Source organism: Alosa alosa, chromosome 13, assembly GCF_017589495.1.
Source record: "Alosa alosa isolate M-15738 ecotype Scorff River chromosome 13, AALO_Geno_1.1, whole genome shotgun sequence".
NCBI lineage: Eukaryota > Metazoa > Chordata > Actinopteri > Clupeiformes > Clupeidae > Alosa > Alosa alosa.
In genome coordinates this window covers 14,701,890-14,722,221 of record NC_063201.1, presented here as the reverse complement: position 1 = coordinate 14,722,221, position 20,332 = coordinate 14,701,890, and the positions used below count along the sequence as shown (strand labels likewise).

At 47.4% G+C, this 20,332-nt stretch overlaps 1 protein-coding gene across 2 annotated transcripts in view; it reads left to right on the top strand.

Annotated features, from left to right (window-relative positions):
* The first annotated feature begins 370 nt into the window (after positions 1–370).
* The window catches only part of LOC125306645 (nuclear factor of activated T-cells, cytoplasmic 1-like), a 75,528-nt gene continuing 55,566 nt past the window's right edge, over positions 371–20,332 (top strand). For both annotated transcript variants that reach the window (XM_048262135.1, XM_048262134.1), the window contains exons 1-4: positions 371–913; positions 4,700–5,855; positions 8,511–8,670; positions 19,988–20,190. In XM_048262135.1, the coding sequence (XP_048118092.1) occupies positions 781–913; positions 4,700–5,855; positions 8,511–8,670; positions 19,988–20,190 (1,652 nt within the window). In that variant the 5' untranslated portion in view covers positions 371–780. The remainder of the gene's footprint in view (positions 914–4,699; positions 5,856–8,510; positions 8,671–19,987; positions 20,191–20,332) is intronic.

Genomic DNA, 20,332 nt, shown 5'->3' with positions numbered 1-20,332 from the left:
GTTTGTAGAATGTAAATTTGAGGGAGGGGGTTGGGGGTGGCAGACAGACAGGATAGGCTACATTTTACTATACCCCTTTCAAAAAAATAGTGTGACATTTGGGTTGATAGCTTAAACACGCTCAGGTCTAAGAAATAAGGAGAAACTAAAGCATAGGAGAGCCATGAACCTTTTCAACGGTCTCTCCCTATCCGCGTTGGGATGGAGTCCCTTGTGGACAAGTTCTCGCGCTGAGAGATTCCGTGTGCAACTCGGCAAGCTGGCAAGGAGGAATACGTCAATCCACTAAAGAGGGCGGCGCGCCGGTTAGGAGGTGTTTCCCAGCTTTAAAAACGCCGGAGACTGCCTCTGTCAAGCGCTGCGTCACATAGACAGGGAGTCACTGGAAATCTCAATTAGAAAAGCAGAGAGCAAAACGCTCTGTATGATCTATTCCCCGTCTGTGAGACATAGCTATTCTGCTTTGGAGATTATAAGAGACCGGACCTGTGAGGTAGCCTAGTCTTTGATTTGTATGATTTTTCACAATCCTGGCACACTGTCACCTGAATGCAACTGATAGAATCGAACCCGTCATACTAGGCTACATCACTGTGCAGACCAATATTTTTAAATTCAAAGAGTTCGCATATCTCTCCTCGAAACAATTAATTCGTTTTATTTTTTCCATTGATCAGTTGTCAAATGCAATTCATTTAAAAGGAACTCGCAAAGCCTGCTAGCTGTTATTTAGACTTTTGTCGTACCCGCTATCCGAAAAGTAGACCTGACGCAAGTTGGATGCAGGATACCAGCTGTCTTAGAGTTAACTCCAGATTCAACTTTGGACCACGTTTCCCGCCAGCCCGGGGAAAAGAATACGGATTGAATTTTCCGTCCACTATCACCACCATTATGAAGTCTGCTGAAGAAGGTCAGATTTGTTTCTATTTATCACATTATTTAGCAGTTCAACTGCGTACAGTCATATGGAGCCGAAGTTGTAGGCTACTCGTTGAAGTGCATTCACACAAAGCTGTAGCTAGGGTATGCTGTAACTTTGTGTAACAGGCTACCAATACTGAGCAAATGTGGTAACTAAGGCAAGTATGGTAAAAGTAGTCTGATGGTTAGGCTACTATCGGATGGGTCTTCCCAAGTTGTTACCAATAGGTGTATCTTGAAGGTTAACTCCTAGTGTGTGTGTTGATGCTGAGATGACAGCTGCACTTATGTGTTTTCATTCCCAGATATCAGACAGACCTAAGTTGTTATTGTGTCTATATATTAAAAATGGAATATAGTAGCCTACGCAATGGTGGCCACACTTTACCGCAGTCACCAATTTTAAATCTGTTCTTGCTTCTTGCGCTGTCGGAGGTGGTTATTACTGTGCTGTAGGCAGGCACAGGGTAGAATGTGCAGGGAGTGTGACACATTAATAGAGTGCGCTCATCTAAACGTGACCACGACAGCAACATTAACAGCCGTGCATATATCCTGACACTCAATCCGGGAGGCCTACAGCTCCAGTGCTGATGTCATGGACTTTTGTGGAGTCGAGATTTCTCTCTGTCTTTGAGGTTTTTCAGCCAGCGGTCAGGGACTATTATTATTCATCGCAGCCTCTGACTTGTAAGCCTCATAATTGATTGCAGACACATGGGTGTTGGGGTTGGTGGTGTACTGTGGTGGCGGCGACGATGGTGGTGATGGTGTGTGTCTTGGTGGTGGTGGAGATGGTGGGGGTTCAGTTGGCTGGGGAGAGATGCTTCACCACTTGGATAACCATGCTCTGCTGACGAGTGCAGTTATCCATGCCCCCCAACCCTACCCCCCCCCCCCCCAAGCTCCTCAACACATACCCCCTTCCCCTTTCCCTCGACGCCGCCTCCCTCTCAACCCCTAAAACTCTGTGGCAGTTCAGCCAGACACTCGCAATTAACTCAACCCCCAAACCCTTAAAGCTGGGCTGCCATCCGCATCCCGCCACCCTATCCCAACCCAACCCTATCCCAACCTGCCCTCCTCCCACTCCAGACTACACCCGCGTTGAGGTTCACCGGTGGTTGTGGCCCAATCCCCACAGACCTACCCGAGAAAAAAAAAAAAAAACTAAGAGAGGAGAGGAGGCAGGAGAAAATAACAGTAAACATGTTTGTTAATGCCACTGTGTGTGGAGGGCCAAACTGGCCTCGCTCCCAGAGGGAAGTCTGCAAAAAAAGGGGTGATTAGAGCCAGCACGGCAGCGTAGCATCTTCCCTTCCTGACCTGTTTTGGTTGTTTAAAAAAGGTAGTGTATTACACAGTGGGAGAGAGAGATCTGAAATGGGGTGATATGCTGAACTCTTCCACAGGTGTATCTAGCTTGTGTGTGTGTGTGTGTGTGAGAGAGAGATTGTGTGTGTGTGTTGCTTCTTGCTTTCTTGGTTTTCAGGTGGTGCAATCACGTATGTTTCATTTTGCACGTCCTGCCCTTTCTGAGAATGCAAAAGTGGTGCAAGAAAGACAAAAAGCAACAAAGTGAAACCTACCGGAGCATGCATGAATCTCTCTCTCTCTCTCTCTCTCTCTCTCTCTCTCTTTTTGTGTGCGTGCAGTTCGGTGTGTGTATGTCTGTATATGTTGTGAAATATGGGTCAGTGTGGGTGTCTGAACTCTAGAAAAAAAAACTCCTTGTCCCCTTAAAAAAAAGCAAAGCAAAGATAGAAAGAAAGAAAAGAAAAGAGAGAAGGTGGTGACGATTGATGAGAAGATCAAACAGGAGGAGGCTGGTCGTTTGGTTAATGTCATCAGAGTGGGAGAGGAGATACACACTCCCCTGGTGTTGCCTTTACACAGAAATGAAAGAGGCAGTGTGTGTGTGAGAGAGAGAGAAGAGACAGACAGAGAGAAAGAGAGAAAGAGAGAGAGAGAGACAGATAGAGCAAAAGGAGAACAGGATGCCTTGCCTCAGTTCACTCTGCAGGTAGACGCAGAAGAGGAGAGGAGAGAAGAGAGAGAAGAGTAGTGACTGATGAGCTGTGACCTCTAAGGTCTCGCACACCGCCATACTTCGGCTTCAGAGCCTGAGCCGCAACAATGAACTCCACGAGAGAAGAGCCCGAGTTTGATTTCAACTATCTCTTTGAGTTTAACCAAGGAGTGCAGCCCCCCATGCAGAGAGGTGTGTGCTTGTCACTGTGCTACACACACAGTGGATTGCTCAATTTATTTGCTTGCAGTAGTCACATTGTTAATGTAAATGTGTAGACTTAATAGGGCTGGGTGAGACTGACATTTATATTTTGTTAACAAGACGCTATGGAATTATTTTAATTAAAAGAGTGAATCTAGAGTCTGTGTTTGGCAGCTCCATGTAGTGTGGTTTTAGCGTCATTTTTCATAAATGACAGCATAGTCTGGGTGCGTAGTGTTGCACGCAGATAGCTACACAGCTTGCAAATTGTTGCGGTCAAAGAAATTGTTGTTTGAAAAAAAGAAAGATGTAAGTTGATATGGAGTGCATTAGTTCTCTGTGTCTGTCGATGACTTTTTGAATGAATTGCTTTTGGATCGGTGCCCCTTCGTAATTGAAACTGAGAGTGAATTGTCACAAGAATCAAACAGGGGAAAAGTCAGAGTACAAGCTAAAGTTGTGCTGCGGCTTGTTTCTGGAAATAGTCTGTCACAAACTAATTTTAGCTGGTCTGCCCACGTATTCTGTGGTGCATGACAGGTTCATCATTTCACGCGGTGTCCTGTTTGCGTAGCTCTGTGGTTAGCAAATTTAGAACGCTAGGTAAAGGGGGGAATCGCCACAAAAGTGTTGTGCTACAAATAGCTTTTTTCCTTTAAATTGAATTTAACAAGAACTTTGAAAAAAACCTAGGTTAAAAGTGCACTACATAGTACACTTCTTCAAACTGTCAAATGAATATGGATTAGAAAATTGAGGGCTGTGTATTCCCTTGTAAGAGTGTGTGTTCTTGTTTTATTTATAAACATAATGTTTGTGTGAATGTATGTTTTCATGTAAAAATGTGTGTGTAAATGGATGAGACAGGGAAGAGGGTCTCCATCCACACACAAGAGTGTGTTGTGCTTTAGCAAATGTAAACTCTCAATTCAATCAGCCCGCTACCTTGCAGGCATGCAAAGTGCTGTCAGCTGTACACATGGGAGAGTCCTAATTCACTCACTGAGTGGGGCTATCAATCAAGCTCTGTATCTGTCACACACACACACAGACATGCATGCACACATACTGTACACACACACACATACACACACAACGAACATACAGACACACACACACAGTCACACACACACACACACACACACACACACACACACACAGACATGCACACACATACACACACACACACACACACACACAGACACACACACACACACACACACACACACACACACACACACACACACAGCAGCAGCGGATCCTCCTCCTCTTCACACTGCGCCCCCCACATCTCGGTCTCTCCACATCTCACGTTTACAGCAGCACTGGCATGTGGTCTGTTTCTGTTTTTCAGTATGAGCTGGGTTTTGAGTTAATTTCTGTCATAGATGCGTGGTTTGAATAAGTATGTAATGTGGTGTTGCAGTCAGAAGTCTGGGTTGCAGCTTGATATGTAAAATAGATTGTTGTTTTGTAGACACATGTGGTGACATTTTCCCTGTGTGTGTGTGTGTGTGTGTGTGTGTGTGTTTGGCTCCATAGAGGCCTTCAACTACACTCCGAACGTCAGCCTGTCCCTGCCGCTCAGCATGGGCAACCCTTATCTGGCCAACCAGTACCACAACCTTCAGACAAGCCCGGTCATCTCCGTAACGTCGTGCCAGCAGAGTGGCTACTCCATGCACGAGGACGCCGTGGCCTCGGGCTACTACCTGCGGCCCAATGGCGCACCGCCGCTCGAGAGCCCGCGCATCGAGATCACCGCCTACGGCCAGTTTGCCGATGACGAGGTGGAGGAGAGCGGGACCGCTGACCCAGCGATGGCTAAGCAGCGCAACGTCGTCAACTCCGTGGTGACACTGACGCTGCCAAATGCCGACGGGTACCGCGACCCGAGTTGCCTGAGCCCGGCAAGTAGCCTATCGTCGCGCAGCTGCAACTCGGAGGCGTCGTCGTACGAGTACTACAACTACGACGCGTCGCCGCAGAACTCGCCCTGGCAGTCCCCCTGCGTCTCGCCCAAGGGCTCGTCCTCGCTGCTCTCGTGCCCGCACGCCATCACCATGGCCACAGGCCTCATTGGTGGAGGCTCTGCCTCCTCGCCTACACGCCACTCCCCCTCCAACTCCCCCCACACCGGACTCGCCAACGACGATGGCTGGGGAAACGGTAACGGGAACGGAGCGCCACGTAACGGTGGCGGAAGCGGCAGCTCTCGACCTAATTCTCCGCCATGTGGCGCCACGGCCGGGAAGAGGAAGTACAGCCTCAACGGCGCCTCCTACAGACAGCCCTCGTACTCGCCCAACCAGTCGCCCGTGCCGTCCCCACACGGCTCCCCGCGCCTCAGCGTCACCGACGACAACTGGATGGCCTCCAACACCAACCAGTACACCAACTCGGCCATTGTGGCGGCCATCAACGCCCTGACCACCGACGGCGTGGTCGACCTGGCCGAAGGCATCCCCATCAAGTCCCGCAAGACCACCGTGGAGCACGGCCCCGGCATGAGCCTGAAGGTGGAGCCCAGGGAGGATGAGCTGGGACCGGGTGGTGGAGGAGACCTCTGCCAGGAGGACTACAACAGCACCACCGCTGCAACCACCCGCCTGCCTTTCAAGAAGGAGAGCTACTGCACAGGGTTCCTGGACGTGCCCCCACATCCTTATTCATGGTCCAAGCCCAAGCCATACCTCAGGTACAGCATGCTGGAACACGTGCACACACACACACACACACACACACACATACACATAGATATACACACACTTATGCCATCATCATCATCAACACCATCATGGCATACAAACACACACACTGTCACTGTCTGTCTTTCCTGTATTATGCATACACATCTGTCTGCCTGACTTCTAATCTAATTCAAGCCCCCTTCATTAGCTAAGTCAACTGTGTCCAGGTTATCACAGATAGATTCCCTGCTTTGATTTAACAAACACACCTGAGTAAATCAATTAGGTCCAGCGATGAGAGTTAAATCAAGATCCGTGGAGTAGCTCAAAATGAAAAACAGGGAGCAAGGGGGTCCCTCTGGACCAGCTTGGAGAAACATTGTGTTCGAGGTTCACACACGTACTAATACAGGCAGTATAGACCTCTCGGGATGTGACTGTTTGAAGGAGTGAAACACGCCTGATTCTCTCTTCCTTTGGTTACAATGCACTTTACGGAACCAACCAGTATGAATAAGGCACTTTGTTGAATTGGAGGAAATCATATTCTTTGAAGCTTATTAACTGGGTCCAGTAATGTATGAAAGTTTGTGTAAATTGCCAGTTGATTTATGAAGGGGCACGTACCAGTCAAGGGCGAGCTCTGTGGGTCGGGCAAGAAAAAGGCGAGTTAAAACAATCCGTCCAAGAGCATCGCTGCTTCCAATGTTATTCTTTGCGTTTTCTAAAATTAGACTTGTTTATTTGGCATAGACATAGACTCTATATATACAGTCTATGGGCATAGATTGTTTGTAAATTAGTTTTTTATCTTCAAAGACTGCAGTGGCAGCTGTCAGCGTCAGTCGAAACAGGTCCAAACGCGGCTTTTCTTTGAAGATCAAGAACATTTCATAAATCATATTTTACAGGGTGGAGTAGCGGAGTTTGTGTCCTGGTTGTCATAGCAACCCATACACAAGCACACATTCCCCAAAACACACACACACACAAATATTGGCCACTATCCCATACACTCCCTCCGTTTTTTTTTTTTCAAACATGACAAACCTTTTCTATCCTGCTGCCTCCCAAGCTGTGTGTCCTCTCTCTCCGCCGCTGCCCACTTTTCCTGTTGGAAATCAAGTGTTTGATTAAGATAGTGCGCAAGCAGGAAGTAATGGTGACAGACCCTGGACCCTGGGACTGTCCGAACCGTCTGACGGGTCGCCCACCATGCTGCTCCTCTCTCTAACCCCCCATGATGTAACCCCCCCCCTGCTTGGCTCCGATAAAGGAGCGCCCTACGGGGGAAGCTGGTTCGTTCTAGGTCAACAAACACACTGCACGGCTTCCAAGAGGATGCCTGAGATTGCTTTCATGCGAGCGCTTAGGTCACAGGTTTTATGTTGGCCAGGCGTCCGGTGAGGGTGAAGTATTGTCTTGCGAGTGTTTGTTTTGATTAGATATGCTCACACAGCCTTGATGTGGGAATACATTTCTTCTACACTTTCCCTCTTTTTAGAGTGCTTCTTCTCAGTGGCCTTTAGCCAGCTGGGACATCAGCTGTTGTGGATATCATTACATGGGCTTTAAGTATAAGTATATGCTTTTTTGATCCCGTGAGGGAAATTTGGTCGCTGCATTTTAACCCAATCGGTGAATTAGTGAAACACAAACAGCACACAGTGAGGTGAAGCACACACTAATCCTGGCGCAGTGAGCTGCCTGCTACAACAGCGGGCGGTGATTAGGAACAGTGAGGGGTTAGGTGCCTTGCTCAAAGGGCACTTCAGCACTTCTCGAACCAGCAACCCTTCGGTTACAAGTCCAGAGTGCTAACCAGTGGGCCACGGCTGCCCACTTTGTCAACCTCTTAACCAGGATTTTTTTGTAGTAGGGTTGTGGGGGACCATCTACGTGTCACTGATTTTGTACTCAAAATTTGTCCTCTGCACTGTGACACTCGTTATTCTTACACTGAGATTCTTTTATTAGTTATTTTCAAAAAAGTCTTTGTGCTTTAGATTAATTTAGTGAAAATCATTAAAATGATTATTTAACCTTTCAATTTGATATTTTATTACAGTAACTTATCTTTTTCTGGAGAGTGTACTCTGTACAAGTAGGACACGTTTCTATTAGATTAATTTTCGAAAGACTCGGCTATTAGTGCCCATGCTTTTGGAATGAAGTATCTCGGAGTACGACTACAATTGATTTGATTACAGCTAATCATGAAATGGAATGCTTCAGGAAGCTTCCCAGAAGGGAGAAAAATCTGTTTTGTGTAATTTAATTATTCTTTGCGTGTGTGTGTGTGTATGTGTGTATGTGTATGTGTGTGTCTGTATGTGTGTGTGTCCACTTGAGTTAGTACTAATCTCTCTCTCCTTGTGTGTGTGTGTGTGTGTGTGTGTGTGTGTGTGTGTGTGTGTGTGTGTGTGTGTGTGTGTGTGTGTGTGATTTGTGTTATATTGTCTCTACTCCAACTCATGTTTCTCTCTGTGTGTTTTGGATGTACACGTGTTTTTAGTGTGTGGTCTCTTACTGCATCTCTCTAAAACTCATTCTCTCCTCTCTCATTTCCTCTCCTCCTCTCTCCTCTCCTTTCTTCTCCTCTTCTCTCCTCCCCCCACATCTCCTCTCCTCTCCGTTCCCCTCTTCTCCTCTCCTCTCTGCAGTCCCTCTCTGCCCGCTCTCGACTGGCAGCTGCCATCCTGCTCGGGGCCCTACAGCCTGCAGATCGAGGTGCAGCCCAAGTCCCACCACCGGGCCCACTACGAGACGGAGGGCAGCCGCGGCGCCGTCAAGGCCCTCTCCGGAGGCCACCCTGTGGTGCAGGTACCCAAACCATCCGCCAAACCGCTCTCACACACACACACACACACACACACACACACACACACACACACACACACACACGTACAATCCAGTCCAAAGCTTTTCTTCCTCTCCATCGTCTGTCAGTCAGGCGACGTGCCTGAGCCAGAACTCCGATCCAAATCTCCAAACTATCGCTCCAAATCTTCTAGAGGCATACATCTCCAAATATTTCCACACCAGCTTTTCATCTAACCTCAAATTCATGTGTCAGCATTGTTCCAGAGCCACTCGTAAGGAATAAATTGCAAGTGGTTTGTGTCTTGCAAGTGCGCGACCAATGGGGAGAAATAGAACACCAGCACTGCAGGGCATTAAGAGCAGTACAAACAGTAGTTGCAGTGTAGACACATTTGCCAAGACCTGCGCTGCGTTGTTGGTGTAGCCAGATATCACTTTATAGGGTTCTCTAAATTACGTTGTGATGGATGAGGTTGCTTAATGTTCTTCTGAAATGAAAATGGCGTCTTTTATTTAGAATATGTGAAGACAGAGCAATAGCACCACTTCATCATATGATGTTATGATCTGGTTTAGCTCAAGGCTAAGAAAAATAAGACGAAAAAAAAAAAAAAACCTTTACAGAAGCTCCCACAGTGACAAATGAAAGCTTACTTGGAGGGGGGGGTTGACTGACCAATTGAACTCTACTGCAACAGGTGGGTGAGTGTGTGTGTGTGTGTGTGTGTGTGTGTATGTGTGTGCGTGTGTGTGCATGTGTGTGTGTGTGTGCATGTGTGTGTGTGCATGTGCATGTGTGTGTGTGCATGCGTGTGTGCGTGTGTGCGTGTGTGCGTGTGTGTGTGTGTGTGTGTGTGTGTGTGTGTGTTATTAATGGTCCGTGAAGTCGGGAGTTGATCTGCTGCAGCACAAGGTCAGTGCTGACTGCCATAGCGCATATTGACACAATTAGTATGGAAGGAGACCATCACCTCGGCATATTGTGTTTGGCAGCCGCTCCGAAAGCTCGCGTCACTCTCGCCACTGCGGCTCCACACAGAGCTCCTTTCTCCCCAAAGGGCTACGCCTGTCATGCTTGTTTGTAAATCTTGCTTTGCTCAAGTTGGAAAGCATGTTAAGTGTGTGCTCCTGTGTGTGTTTGTAAGCTCATGCGTGAGGCAGTAAGCAATGTGCATAAAAGTGTGTAAGTAAGTAAGTCTTTATTGTCTCTCTCAAATGCGTCTGTGTGTGTGTGTGTGTGTGTGTATGCATGTCTAAGTTTACATGTCAACATCAGATTCAATGCAAAATGCACTGGTCCATGAGCATATTTCCATGGCGATGCAGACCCCCCTTCCCCTTCCCCTCCCGCTGAGCTAGTCGCCATGGCAGTGTCAGCCGGCTGATGGGAGCAGCTGGGCTTTCTGAGGATATGTTTTTAATCGTGTCTCAGCCCACCGACCCCACTGCTGCTCTCACCACAGCTGTTCTCCAACGAGCCTCCTCAAACACACTCCGTCAACTTTCAGGTGGTACTTATAAACCCTTTTCCACACCCTCCCTCCCTCCTGAACACACACACACACACACACACACACACACACACACACACACACCCTCCACACTCACACAAAGAAATGAGTAATCACCTTAGGTAAAGTGCCATGTATCAACACAGTCTAATTTGTTAACATAGCACCCACCCACCCCCCCGCCTGCGGGCCCCCCTCCTCGGCCCACCCCCGCAGTGAGAGACGTTTGCCAGGCTGGGTCTGCGGCAGCTCAGGCCAGTCGCCTTGGACATGCTGGAGCTCCAACCACCTCATCATTCCCAGGCCTCCGCGTGCTTGGGGCCTGGGTGTTGAGAGGGTCTGGCTGGCTCGCTCTGTGGCTTGTCTCATACTCAATCAGTATCACTGCCTCTGTGTGTCTGTGTCTGTGAGGAAGAGTGCTGGATCAGGTTGGATGCATAGGGAGGGGGGGTTTTGTCCCCCCCACACACACACACACACACACACACACACACACACACACACACACACACACACATTCGCACTCACTCACACATACACAAACGATGAAGCAATGAAGAAAGGATCTATTTTCGTGTGCTGAAGTGCATCACACCTCCGTTTATGGCTGTGTGGTAATTCATTCAGCCCGGGATGGCAATATTGCAGTGATTCAGGGGAAAGGGGGGGTCGTAAACACCGACTTTACTGACGCACGTCTCCTGTCCCACTCACATCGCATGCATTTCTCAGCTTTTACTTTTACTTGGCCTGATTAAATACCCCGACGATTGCGCTTTGGGTGAAATATCTTGGGGCTGTCGTAAGACTTGAACCGCCGCTGAAACTGAGCCAAGTGGTGGAGTTTGTGGGCAGAGAGCAGTAGCTAGCGACTGCTGTTCTCGGTTTGGGTTATACAATCACAGCTTCTGAAAGAGAGCAGACGAAGAAAGAGGGATACATACACACGCACAGAGAAACAACGACAGACTGTGTGAAGTAGTGTAAGAAAGTAAAGACTCACAGATTGCTGAAGCTCCTTTCAAGTCCTGTAATCATTTCTGCCCTGTGGTTTTGCAGTGAGAGTTCTCAGATCTTTTTTGGTGTTTGTGAAAATGTGGCCGCCCTAAGGCTTCAATTTCATTCTATCTCTACCTCCTATTCTTTCTCTCCTGAAATCACCCTCCCAAATGCTACTGTGACTCTCGCTGGAGCTGGGGGGGGGGCAGGGGGTTCCAGTGAGGTCTCAGTGCTCAGAGGTAATGAGAACCAGCCGCGGGTCGGGCGCAGTCATGGGGAACAGTGGGCAAGTGGAGCGACTGATACTGGAGGAGGAAAGAGAGAGACGAGAGAGAGAGAGAGAGAGACGAGAGAGAGAGAGAGAGAGAGAGAGAGAGAGAGAGAGAGAGAGAGAGAGCGCCAGCGAGGGCACCGGAGTCAGCGGGCAGACAGGGAGGCAGGGAGACAGCTGGGGCCCAACATGGCCTCCGTTCCCCTCGGCAACCCCCCCTTAGAGGCTTTCTGCTTCCTGCTGATTAAGGGCCCAGGGGCCCCCGCAGTGGGCCCCGGTGGAGGTGTGGGTAGTGTGGTGGGGTCTCAAAAGCTCGTCTGGTGCCAGTTCGCCGGCTCCAGGGGGACTCGCCGCTTCACTGCTGATGTCATCTCTGTTGAGGTGCTCATCCTTCAAGAGCGCTCCCCTTTGACAGCTCAAACAGCCTCCCGATGCTCTCCTTCGTCCTGCTCCTCCTCCACTGCCACGTCTCCGAGTGCTCCAAAACACCGGACCCCTTCTGTTTCCTTTCATGGTTGGACGGGCACTGCGCTTGTGACGCTCGTCTTCACTCTCACCCATCCTGCTTGGTGGCGGCAAAGCCAAAACAACAACAACACAACTGTCACAGACGCTCATCGCTGTTGGCAACAACACAACTGTCACAGACGCTCATCGCTGTTGGCAACAACACAACTGGCCTCGTCGCACCGACTAGCAACAAGCCGAGACTCCGTCGCTGAAGTTCTTATGATAAGCAGCTGCCATTTAATTGTCCGGTTGTTATTGTTTTTTTGCTCAAGGAGCCCCTCCCCCCCCCCACCCCCCCCCCCCCCAATGGCCCTGACTGCACATTAGTTATCGCAGGAGTTCAGAGGCCCGCTGATGTGGTAATGAGCAGAGGTGTTTTTCTAACCTCACTCTGCCGGCTGATGGCAAACACACAGTCTCCCCTTTGTTTAGGAATCCCCCCCCACCCCTCACCGCTGTGTAGGGCTGACATGACAAGCTCCCCTGCCACAATGTGATGGCTCCTACTGGTAGGATGGAGACGCTGTCTGCACTATCTGACAGACGGACAGACAGACAGACAAACAGAGAGAGAGAGAGAGAGAGAGAGAGAGATGGAGGTTTAAGACCTGGAAAGTTGAAAGAAGCATCCAGATTGTGGATGACTGCTTTTTCCCCCCCCAAACCAACCCCATTCCACCTCTCCCACTAGTTTGTTTTCCGGATCTTTCCTTCACTCTCTCTCCATCAAAATATCCGTGAAACCCCCTTTGCCCTGGAGTCTGCCTGCCCTATGTGGTGGTGACACCATGCCGTCCCGACCCCTTCTTGCCACATTTCCAGTCTACCGGCTCCTGTTGACCGCACTCGAATTACGGGGGTAACCCATACCCCCCCTCGTTGGTCTATGGAACCGCTTCCCCCTTTCACCACAGTTATGTCCAGCATCTACACGGGTGGTTTTCAGACGCATGCCTAAGATGTGTCAAGGTCTGCTATACCTTCAATCAGAACCACTATGTCATGATTGATGGGTTTTTCCAAAGAAATTGATATTAACTAGTATAGCCTCAAATAGAAGCATGTAGAATTAAGTTGTTTTTCTTTCTTTCTTTCAGTCTCTCCATCTTTCCATTTGGTTCAGTAAACATAAGGATATGATTAGAACAAATGCGCTCTGGACGACTATCAACAATTACAGCTCCATTCAAGCAATGGCGACTAGCTTCATCAAAAACAACACTTGTTAAAGACCACATCCACATTATTCCATTTTTTAAAATGGTGTTTTAAAACTAATAAAATCTACGTCCACATGCTTATTTGCAGTACCAGAATCATGTCTGCACGGGACACCTGAAGCGCAGATCATGAGGCCTTTCACACAAATCGCGTGTCCACTCATGTAATTGTCACCATTTTAAAATGCAGAATTTAACTGCATGACAGATGCTGCCAAAGACAGCATGGCCAATAAAGCTTGTATTTCATTCTCCATGTTGCATTCACCGCTGGCTGGCTAGGAGAAGAAGTTGAAGTGAGTCATGGAGACAAGGTCCAATCAGGAAGGGAACATGGGTTTCTACGTCATTGTTTTCGGACAGGATTTACGTGTCCACATTAAAAAACAAAGTCGGAGTTTTCAAATGAATACTGGGGCGACAACACTTTCAAATCATTTCCAGAGCTCGAAAGCACCGGAAAAGTGTAAATGATATTCAGAGGAAAACGGAATAGTGTGGATGGAGCCAAAGCATGAAAGCCATTGTGGCATAAACTGCATTGGAGTGTAGTAACCAGTCCCCATGGGTTTGTCTGTGACAAGCTCCTCGTATTAACTTAGGAAAATAAAAAAGGCATTGCTCAGGCAATGGCAGTTTATCCAGGATGCCGTCCAGTGCTATATGAGGCTGGGCGCTGGAAGTGCTGTGGAAAGGTCTTGACTCGAGGCCTTGTTTATCTGGGAAGAGCTGCCTGTGCGTCATGTGTGTGGCGACCTTACCAAGTCCTCTCACCACCGTGGGTCTAGCCCGCCTCAGAGCCCAAGGAAGTCAGACTGCTTTTCAGGCTCTATGAGTTCTACAGGTCAAGAAGTAGGTCTCCACATACTCTCCACCGAGGAACCCCATTAAGATGGTCTTTAGCAAAGGAAGCAATCAGAAACTGTTGTTCAGATAGTCAGATAGTAGTTATATTTTGTTTAGGTTTAGGATAGATATTTAGAACAAGGTCACTGATGTTTACCATACAAAAACGTAAATGAACAATGTCCAAATGAAAAAAGTTATCTCTGGCTTTTGATACTCTTATAACAGTTCTATGACATTAAGCATAACCAGGAAATATAGCAGGGTATCCTGGAGCACTCCTCTGGTTTATCTCCAGAGGGACTATGTCCCTCCATGCAATCCCCACACTTTTTATGTCCCTCCTAGACCCCCTCGCAAATATGGTCCTCTCCTTAAGGGGCTTCCCTTACTCATGACCCTGGTATTGTCAAACCACTAATTGTAGCCGAAAAAGCAACTTTAGACATGATACAAAATGACTGCATTTTCACTGGTTTGAGGTGACGACCACAGATTTATGAGGTAAGACATTGGTGGCTCGCGTTTATATCAGGGGGTAAAGAGAAATCCTGTGTACTGCATGCAAAGCCTGATTTTTTTTCCTTTCTTATTTTTTTCTCTCTTCTGTTTTTTTCAAAAGATTTTTTCGGTCTGTAGCTTTTGGCAAATGATTTTGGTCACAATCCGTTCCCTTTAAATCTATCAATTTATACGGAGCTTCGACTTCTCTGGTCTAGACATTGGCAGTCGCCAGAGACTAGGCCCTCTGTGTGACATAACATTCGGTTTTAGTTATACTTTAATTCACAACAAAGGACTAGAGCCACTTTGCCGCTCGCTGAACGTGTGCCTTTCATAACTTCCCGGGCCAAGTATAATAGTGTCACACACACACACACAGACACACAAATGTGGTTATGGCTGTGTATACACTAAACACTACACTAAAAGGGAGAAAAGAGGGAGGGATAATCAAATAGGTCTGGAGAGAGAGAGAGAGAGAGAGAAGAGAGAGAGAGAGAGAGAGAGAGAGAGGGAGAGAGAGAGAGAGAGAGAGAGAGAGAGAGAGATGACATGGATCAGTGTAGATTTAATTTGGTACAGCGAAGCCTCGCTGTGTGACTGTCAGCACTTGGGAGTGAACGTGATAATCGGCTGAGTTCCCTACCCCACCCTCCGTGCTCCTCCTTCCTATCCTACCCTGCACCACCCACCCACCCACCCACCCATGCCTTCTGCCTCCTGCCGCCCAAAACTCCCTCCTCTTCTCCGCCACGTGGAGCTCAAGTAATGACATTCCTCCACGCTAAAAAAGATGGAGGGAGAAAAAGAGTGGAAGAGAGAGACAGAGAGAGAGAGAGAAAGAGAAGCCTCAAGAGGCAGCCTTGAAACAGTTGAGACCGTGGAGCTCGTTGGACGGTCATTCCCTGGCATCTGTGGAACGGCATGCACTAAAACCAGTGCACCTGGGCAGAGCGTGTCCAGATGCACAGGCCTGTGAGCTCTGCTCAAGCCAGCAATGGGGGATGCATCACCGTCGTAAACCAATAACGCAGATTACTGCCCAATCATAAAAAGGCACAATAACATTTTCAAATATTTTCATCTGTGGTCATCATTTCATCATAAACGAGAAATGAGAAAGTGGAGATGGGCCATACGTGAGGCAAACAGATATGGTTCATGGTGAGGTTGATTGATGAGGCTGTTGCTTTTACGTTGACTGCTGCAAAAAGCATCGCAGAGCTCGATATGTCTTTAGCAGTATTAGATATTCCATCCTGACTGTATTAGCCATCAGTGAAAGCACAGGAAAAACCAAACCAGAATTTCACGCGGCATCGTAAACTGTAGGCCACTTACAGTAGAGCATATACTCAAAAGAAAGAGGAAGAAAGAGAGAAAGAGAGAGTGAGAGCAGAACAAAAATCGACAGGTGTAGCGTTGTTAGTGGCATTTAATTTAATTCCGGAACCCCACATTTGCTACACCGTTGCTTCCAGGAGCGGGTAAAATACAGACAAATCATTTGCCATTGCAGTTTGGGAAGAGGAGTGAACGCCAGCTACTGCCGTCACAGTGTGTGCAGATGAAGAGAGGGGGAGAGGGAGAGAGCGCGGGTCACTGGAGCACATATGGTAAAGGAATCGAGCGAGATAGCCCAGGGGAGACAAACCCACGTTCCTTTACTGTCGGGAAGACCAGCGTCACTGAGGGTTGCCTGACCTCATTAATCACTTCCTCTCCAGTATGAGGTCACCCTCGGCTTTGAATGGGGCCACCACCGCCATTACCCCATGCCTGGGGCAAAATGGCTGAAAATGACCCCCCTTTCCTTCTTCAGTCGAGGCTCCTGTGGCCGCTCACTCCTATATTGAAGAGCTGAGGTAATGGTTTGGAGGTCACGGTGAAATAGGGGAGGATTGTAGACAAGTACAAAGCGTTGGAGGACACACAGATTTAGTAGCACAACCAGCCATGAAAAATCAGTGTTTTATTAAGATATCACACCGAGAGGAAACAGCATGCAATTTTATGGACCGTTTTCAGATTTAACCTTATGCTCAAATCATTAGAATGTAAAGTAACCATTTCTTTCTTAACTCTCTCCACCCCTCTCTCTCTCTCTCTCTCTCTCTCTCTCTCCCACTGGTTCTTGTGTAAGTGCCTGGTAGCATGTGGGCCTCCAGATAATTGGGTCTGGTGACACTCTAAGTAAAATATAATAAGCAAAGCGGGTCTGCTAGTGAGATCACCTCAAAAGATGAAGTGCTCTCTTGAGAGAGCCAGGACTTCAAGAAGCTCCTGACCCCAACGTAACTCACTGATGACTAGCATGTGTGACTAGCGCTCAGGTCAAGACAGCTGTTGAGCTATTTGGGAAAGTGTAGGGGGTAAGCTGGGGGCTGGGGATGAAGTAAGGGCAGAGGAAATGAAGGAATTGACATGATAATTGACCATACTTTTGTCTATTTCTAGTGTACATATTCTCCCTTTCATCTATCCAATTCAGCCTCTTGTTGACTATTAGACGGCCTCTAAATGTAATCTGATCCATTTCTTCATGCCTTGATTCATTGGTCCTCTCCAGTGTAATTTCAATACCAAAACTTAATCCACTGGAACTGAATTGGCCTTAATCATGATGACACGTTGAGACCAACTAAGCAGATCATTTTCATTTTAATCAGCCGCAGATATGACCAGTCAATTCAAGACAACGCTCTATTATCTGATAAGACATTGAATCACTTGGCACAATCAAATTTTTTTTTTTTCGCAAGAGGACAACAGAAATGACTGATTGCAACAGGCGCAAATTTCCAATGACGCCATTTATTGCCCCCTTCAAAAAAAAAACGACACACACACACACACACACACACACACACACACACACACACACACACACACACACACACACACACCACACACACACACCACACACACCACCTCCCTCCACCCTCAAAACCCTGACCCCCTCACAGAAGCAATTATAAACCCATTAATCAGATTATGTCATAGGTTACATGTGGCCTGTGTTCTGTTATATGACTCAATCTGTTAAATAAACATTGGGCCTCATATTTGGTTTGACAGACCCACTGTTTCGCTCCACCACCAGATGAAAACTTCATAAGATAGCAGATTTGAAATGATACGCTTGTATTTAGAGATAATTGAACAATTTTGTGGGATCTTTTTTCGCTTCAGATTTTTTCACATCTCTCATGGGGTTCGATGACCCAGCCGGGTTGAGCGATATTATGTATGTTTTTTTTTTTCACATCTCACATGTGGTTCGATGACCCAGCCGTATTGAACCCTTGAGGTCCATCTCGTCCCATTGCAAAGGTTTACTTTTCATGTTGAATGTTCCGAGCAGAAGCTTGCCCCGGGAATTTTTTCTCTCTCAAAAGGCAGCCCTCTTCAGGGAGTCCTTCCGTGTGCCCACACACACGTCTGAGAAAAAAAACCTCGCCCGGGCGAGTGGGAACATTCGCTCTTTGCTAACCAGGAGCACTCTCCAGGGCTCGTGCTGCTCTGCAGTTCAGCGTTTCCCCTTCAGTGGATTTCTGGATGTCGACCACATCAATCCGAAAAAAGAAAAAAAAAAAGAAAAATGAGTTCAGCCCCCTTCTTTAAAATGCGCTGTAGTTCTTCTTTTCTCTTAGGCTTATTGTGAGTGGTGGTGGTGGTAGTAGAGCTGGCCAAGAGTAATTTAATGCCCCAACAGTTCTTGGTTAAGAGGTCTCCCAAATACTTATTTTTTCGTTAACAGCATATTTCAGACTTTCAAGCACCTCCACTAGAATATTAATGTTTCTAGTGAAACCTTTTATTTTTTAGGTTGTTAGATGAGGGAGGATGTTGGCAACGTTGGTCTTCACTACTCTACTTCACAGTACTGTGAGCAAGAGTGAGCTCTGGCCCTGGGGATATGAGGTCTGAGTTTTCGTGTGTGTGTGTCTGAATATGTCTGGAGAACTAGTTTTTTATGTTTTTTTTTGTTTTATTGGAGAGAAGTAGCCATTAATGGTGGCCAGTGAGGAAGTGGTACCTGTTTGATGTTCTGGTTCTGATATTTGTCGGGTCTTTCATCTCAGTATGATGCCGTTGCTGGCACCAGGCCAGAGCTTCATAAGCCTTAATGAAAATCATAATGCATGTTCATTTCCATGTCAAAGAGGCCTGAAGGGGAGCTCTCTGGACGCCATGCATGCTAAGATTGGAGAATTGCTGATGCGCTGAAATCAGGCATGGACCACTGCCTTGTTGACGCAAAGCTTTTTGGCATTGGAGACAGCTAATCGATAGAAACCTCATTTATATGTATGACTAAAGTCACTGTATACCAAAAACTATTTTAAACTCGTTATTCATTTAAGTCCTTCATTTAATCCTTCATTTATATTCACCAGGTTCATTTTCATACCAAAAGTTTTGAATTACTGTTGTCTATGTAAGCTTGTTTTTTTGGGGGGGATTGTGTCATACTTTATCAGCATTTTTATGTCCAAAGCCTTAGCATTTAGATTTTGCCTTTATTAGAAATTTATTGAGCATTTGTAGAGTTTATATCAGAGATTTATTATTTTTCAAATAATGCTGACAACGTGAAACCCCCAAGTCCATAAATGACTTTATCAATTAGACCTAAGGCTAGAGTACTAGCAATTTCCACTAACTTAAAAATATATAGATCTGGTGTGGTGTTGGAAGCCATAAATAAATAGCTTCATTTAAGTCTCAGTAAATGTCACAGACACTGCAGCGTACATGCACATCGGTTGTGTATTCCTCGTTAATTATGTCACATTCCTGCTGACAGACCTTAAATGATCGTTTTCGTTTCTCCTTCTGTCTCGAAAATGGTCACTTTCCATTGAGTCAGTGTCTGCCGCTCCCCTGGATCTCCCAGGGCACTTTGCTCTTTTATGGCCACAGCGAAATTTTAATGAACAGCGACGTGATGGGGAGCCAGCCGCCCCCATACAACCCCCCTCCCCCCCCCATACAACCCCCGGTTCTTTACTGCGTATGCAGCTCCCTGGCTTGGGAGACCACTGAACTGCACCGTAGACGGTCCCAAAAAGATCAGAACACTTTTTTTTTTCAGTCTACCCTAAGGGGGTTGGGGTTGGCTTTTAAAAATACTTCCCCACTACACAGATTTGAATGCAAGGACACACAGGCATGGTCTCCAACTCAACCAAGAAAACAAACACAAGAAAGAAGCCGCTTAGCGGAAGGTGGGGGCAGAGAGAGAAGTATCATTAAAGCGGGAGAACTCTTAAGTGCCTGATGTGTGTTCAATAATTAACCCCCACCCCAAACACAAACCACCATCCCACCCCCAAATCCCTGCCTCTCCTCCCACTAAATGAGGATGATTGCGGCATTAAACGTGGGGGTCTTTTGAGATGACGGAAAAGGTGGGTCTCTCTCACCTGGTGTTCTCTTTGTTCCCCTGCCAGCTGTATGGCTACATGGAGAGCGAGCCGCTCACCCTGCAGCTGTTCATCGGCACAGCGGACGACCGCCTCCTGCGTCCGCACGCCTTCTACCAGGTCCACCGCATCACTGGCAAGACCGTCTCCACGGCCAGCCACGAGGTCCACCAGAACAACACCAAGGTGCTGGAGATTCCGCTGCTGCCCGAGAACAACATGCGGGCCATGTGAGTATGCCAAGCTCTGTGCCCTCGGTGACGGGTGGACACTTACCACACCACAGCACTTACCACATCTGCCATCAACACTTGTAGCAGCAAACAGCATTTTAAATTAAGGGCTTCGGCCTGTAGGCCTTCATTAGGAATA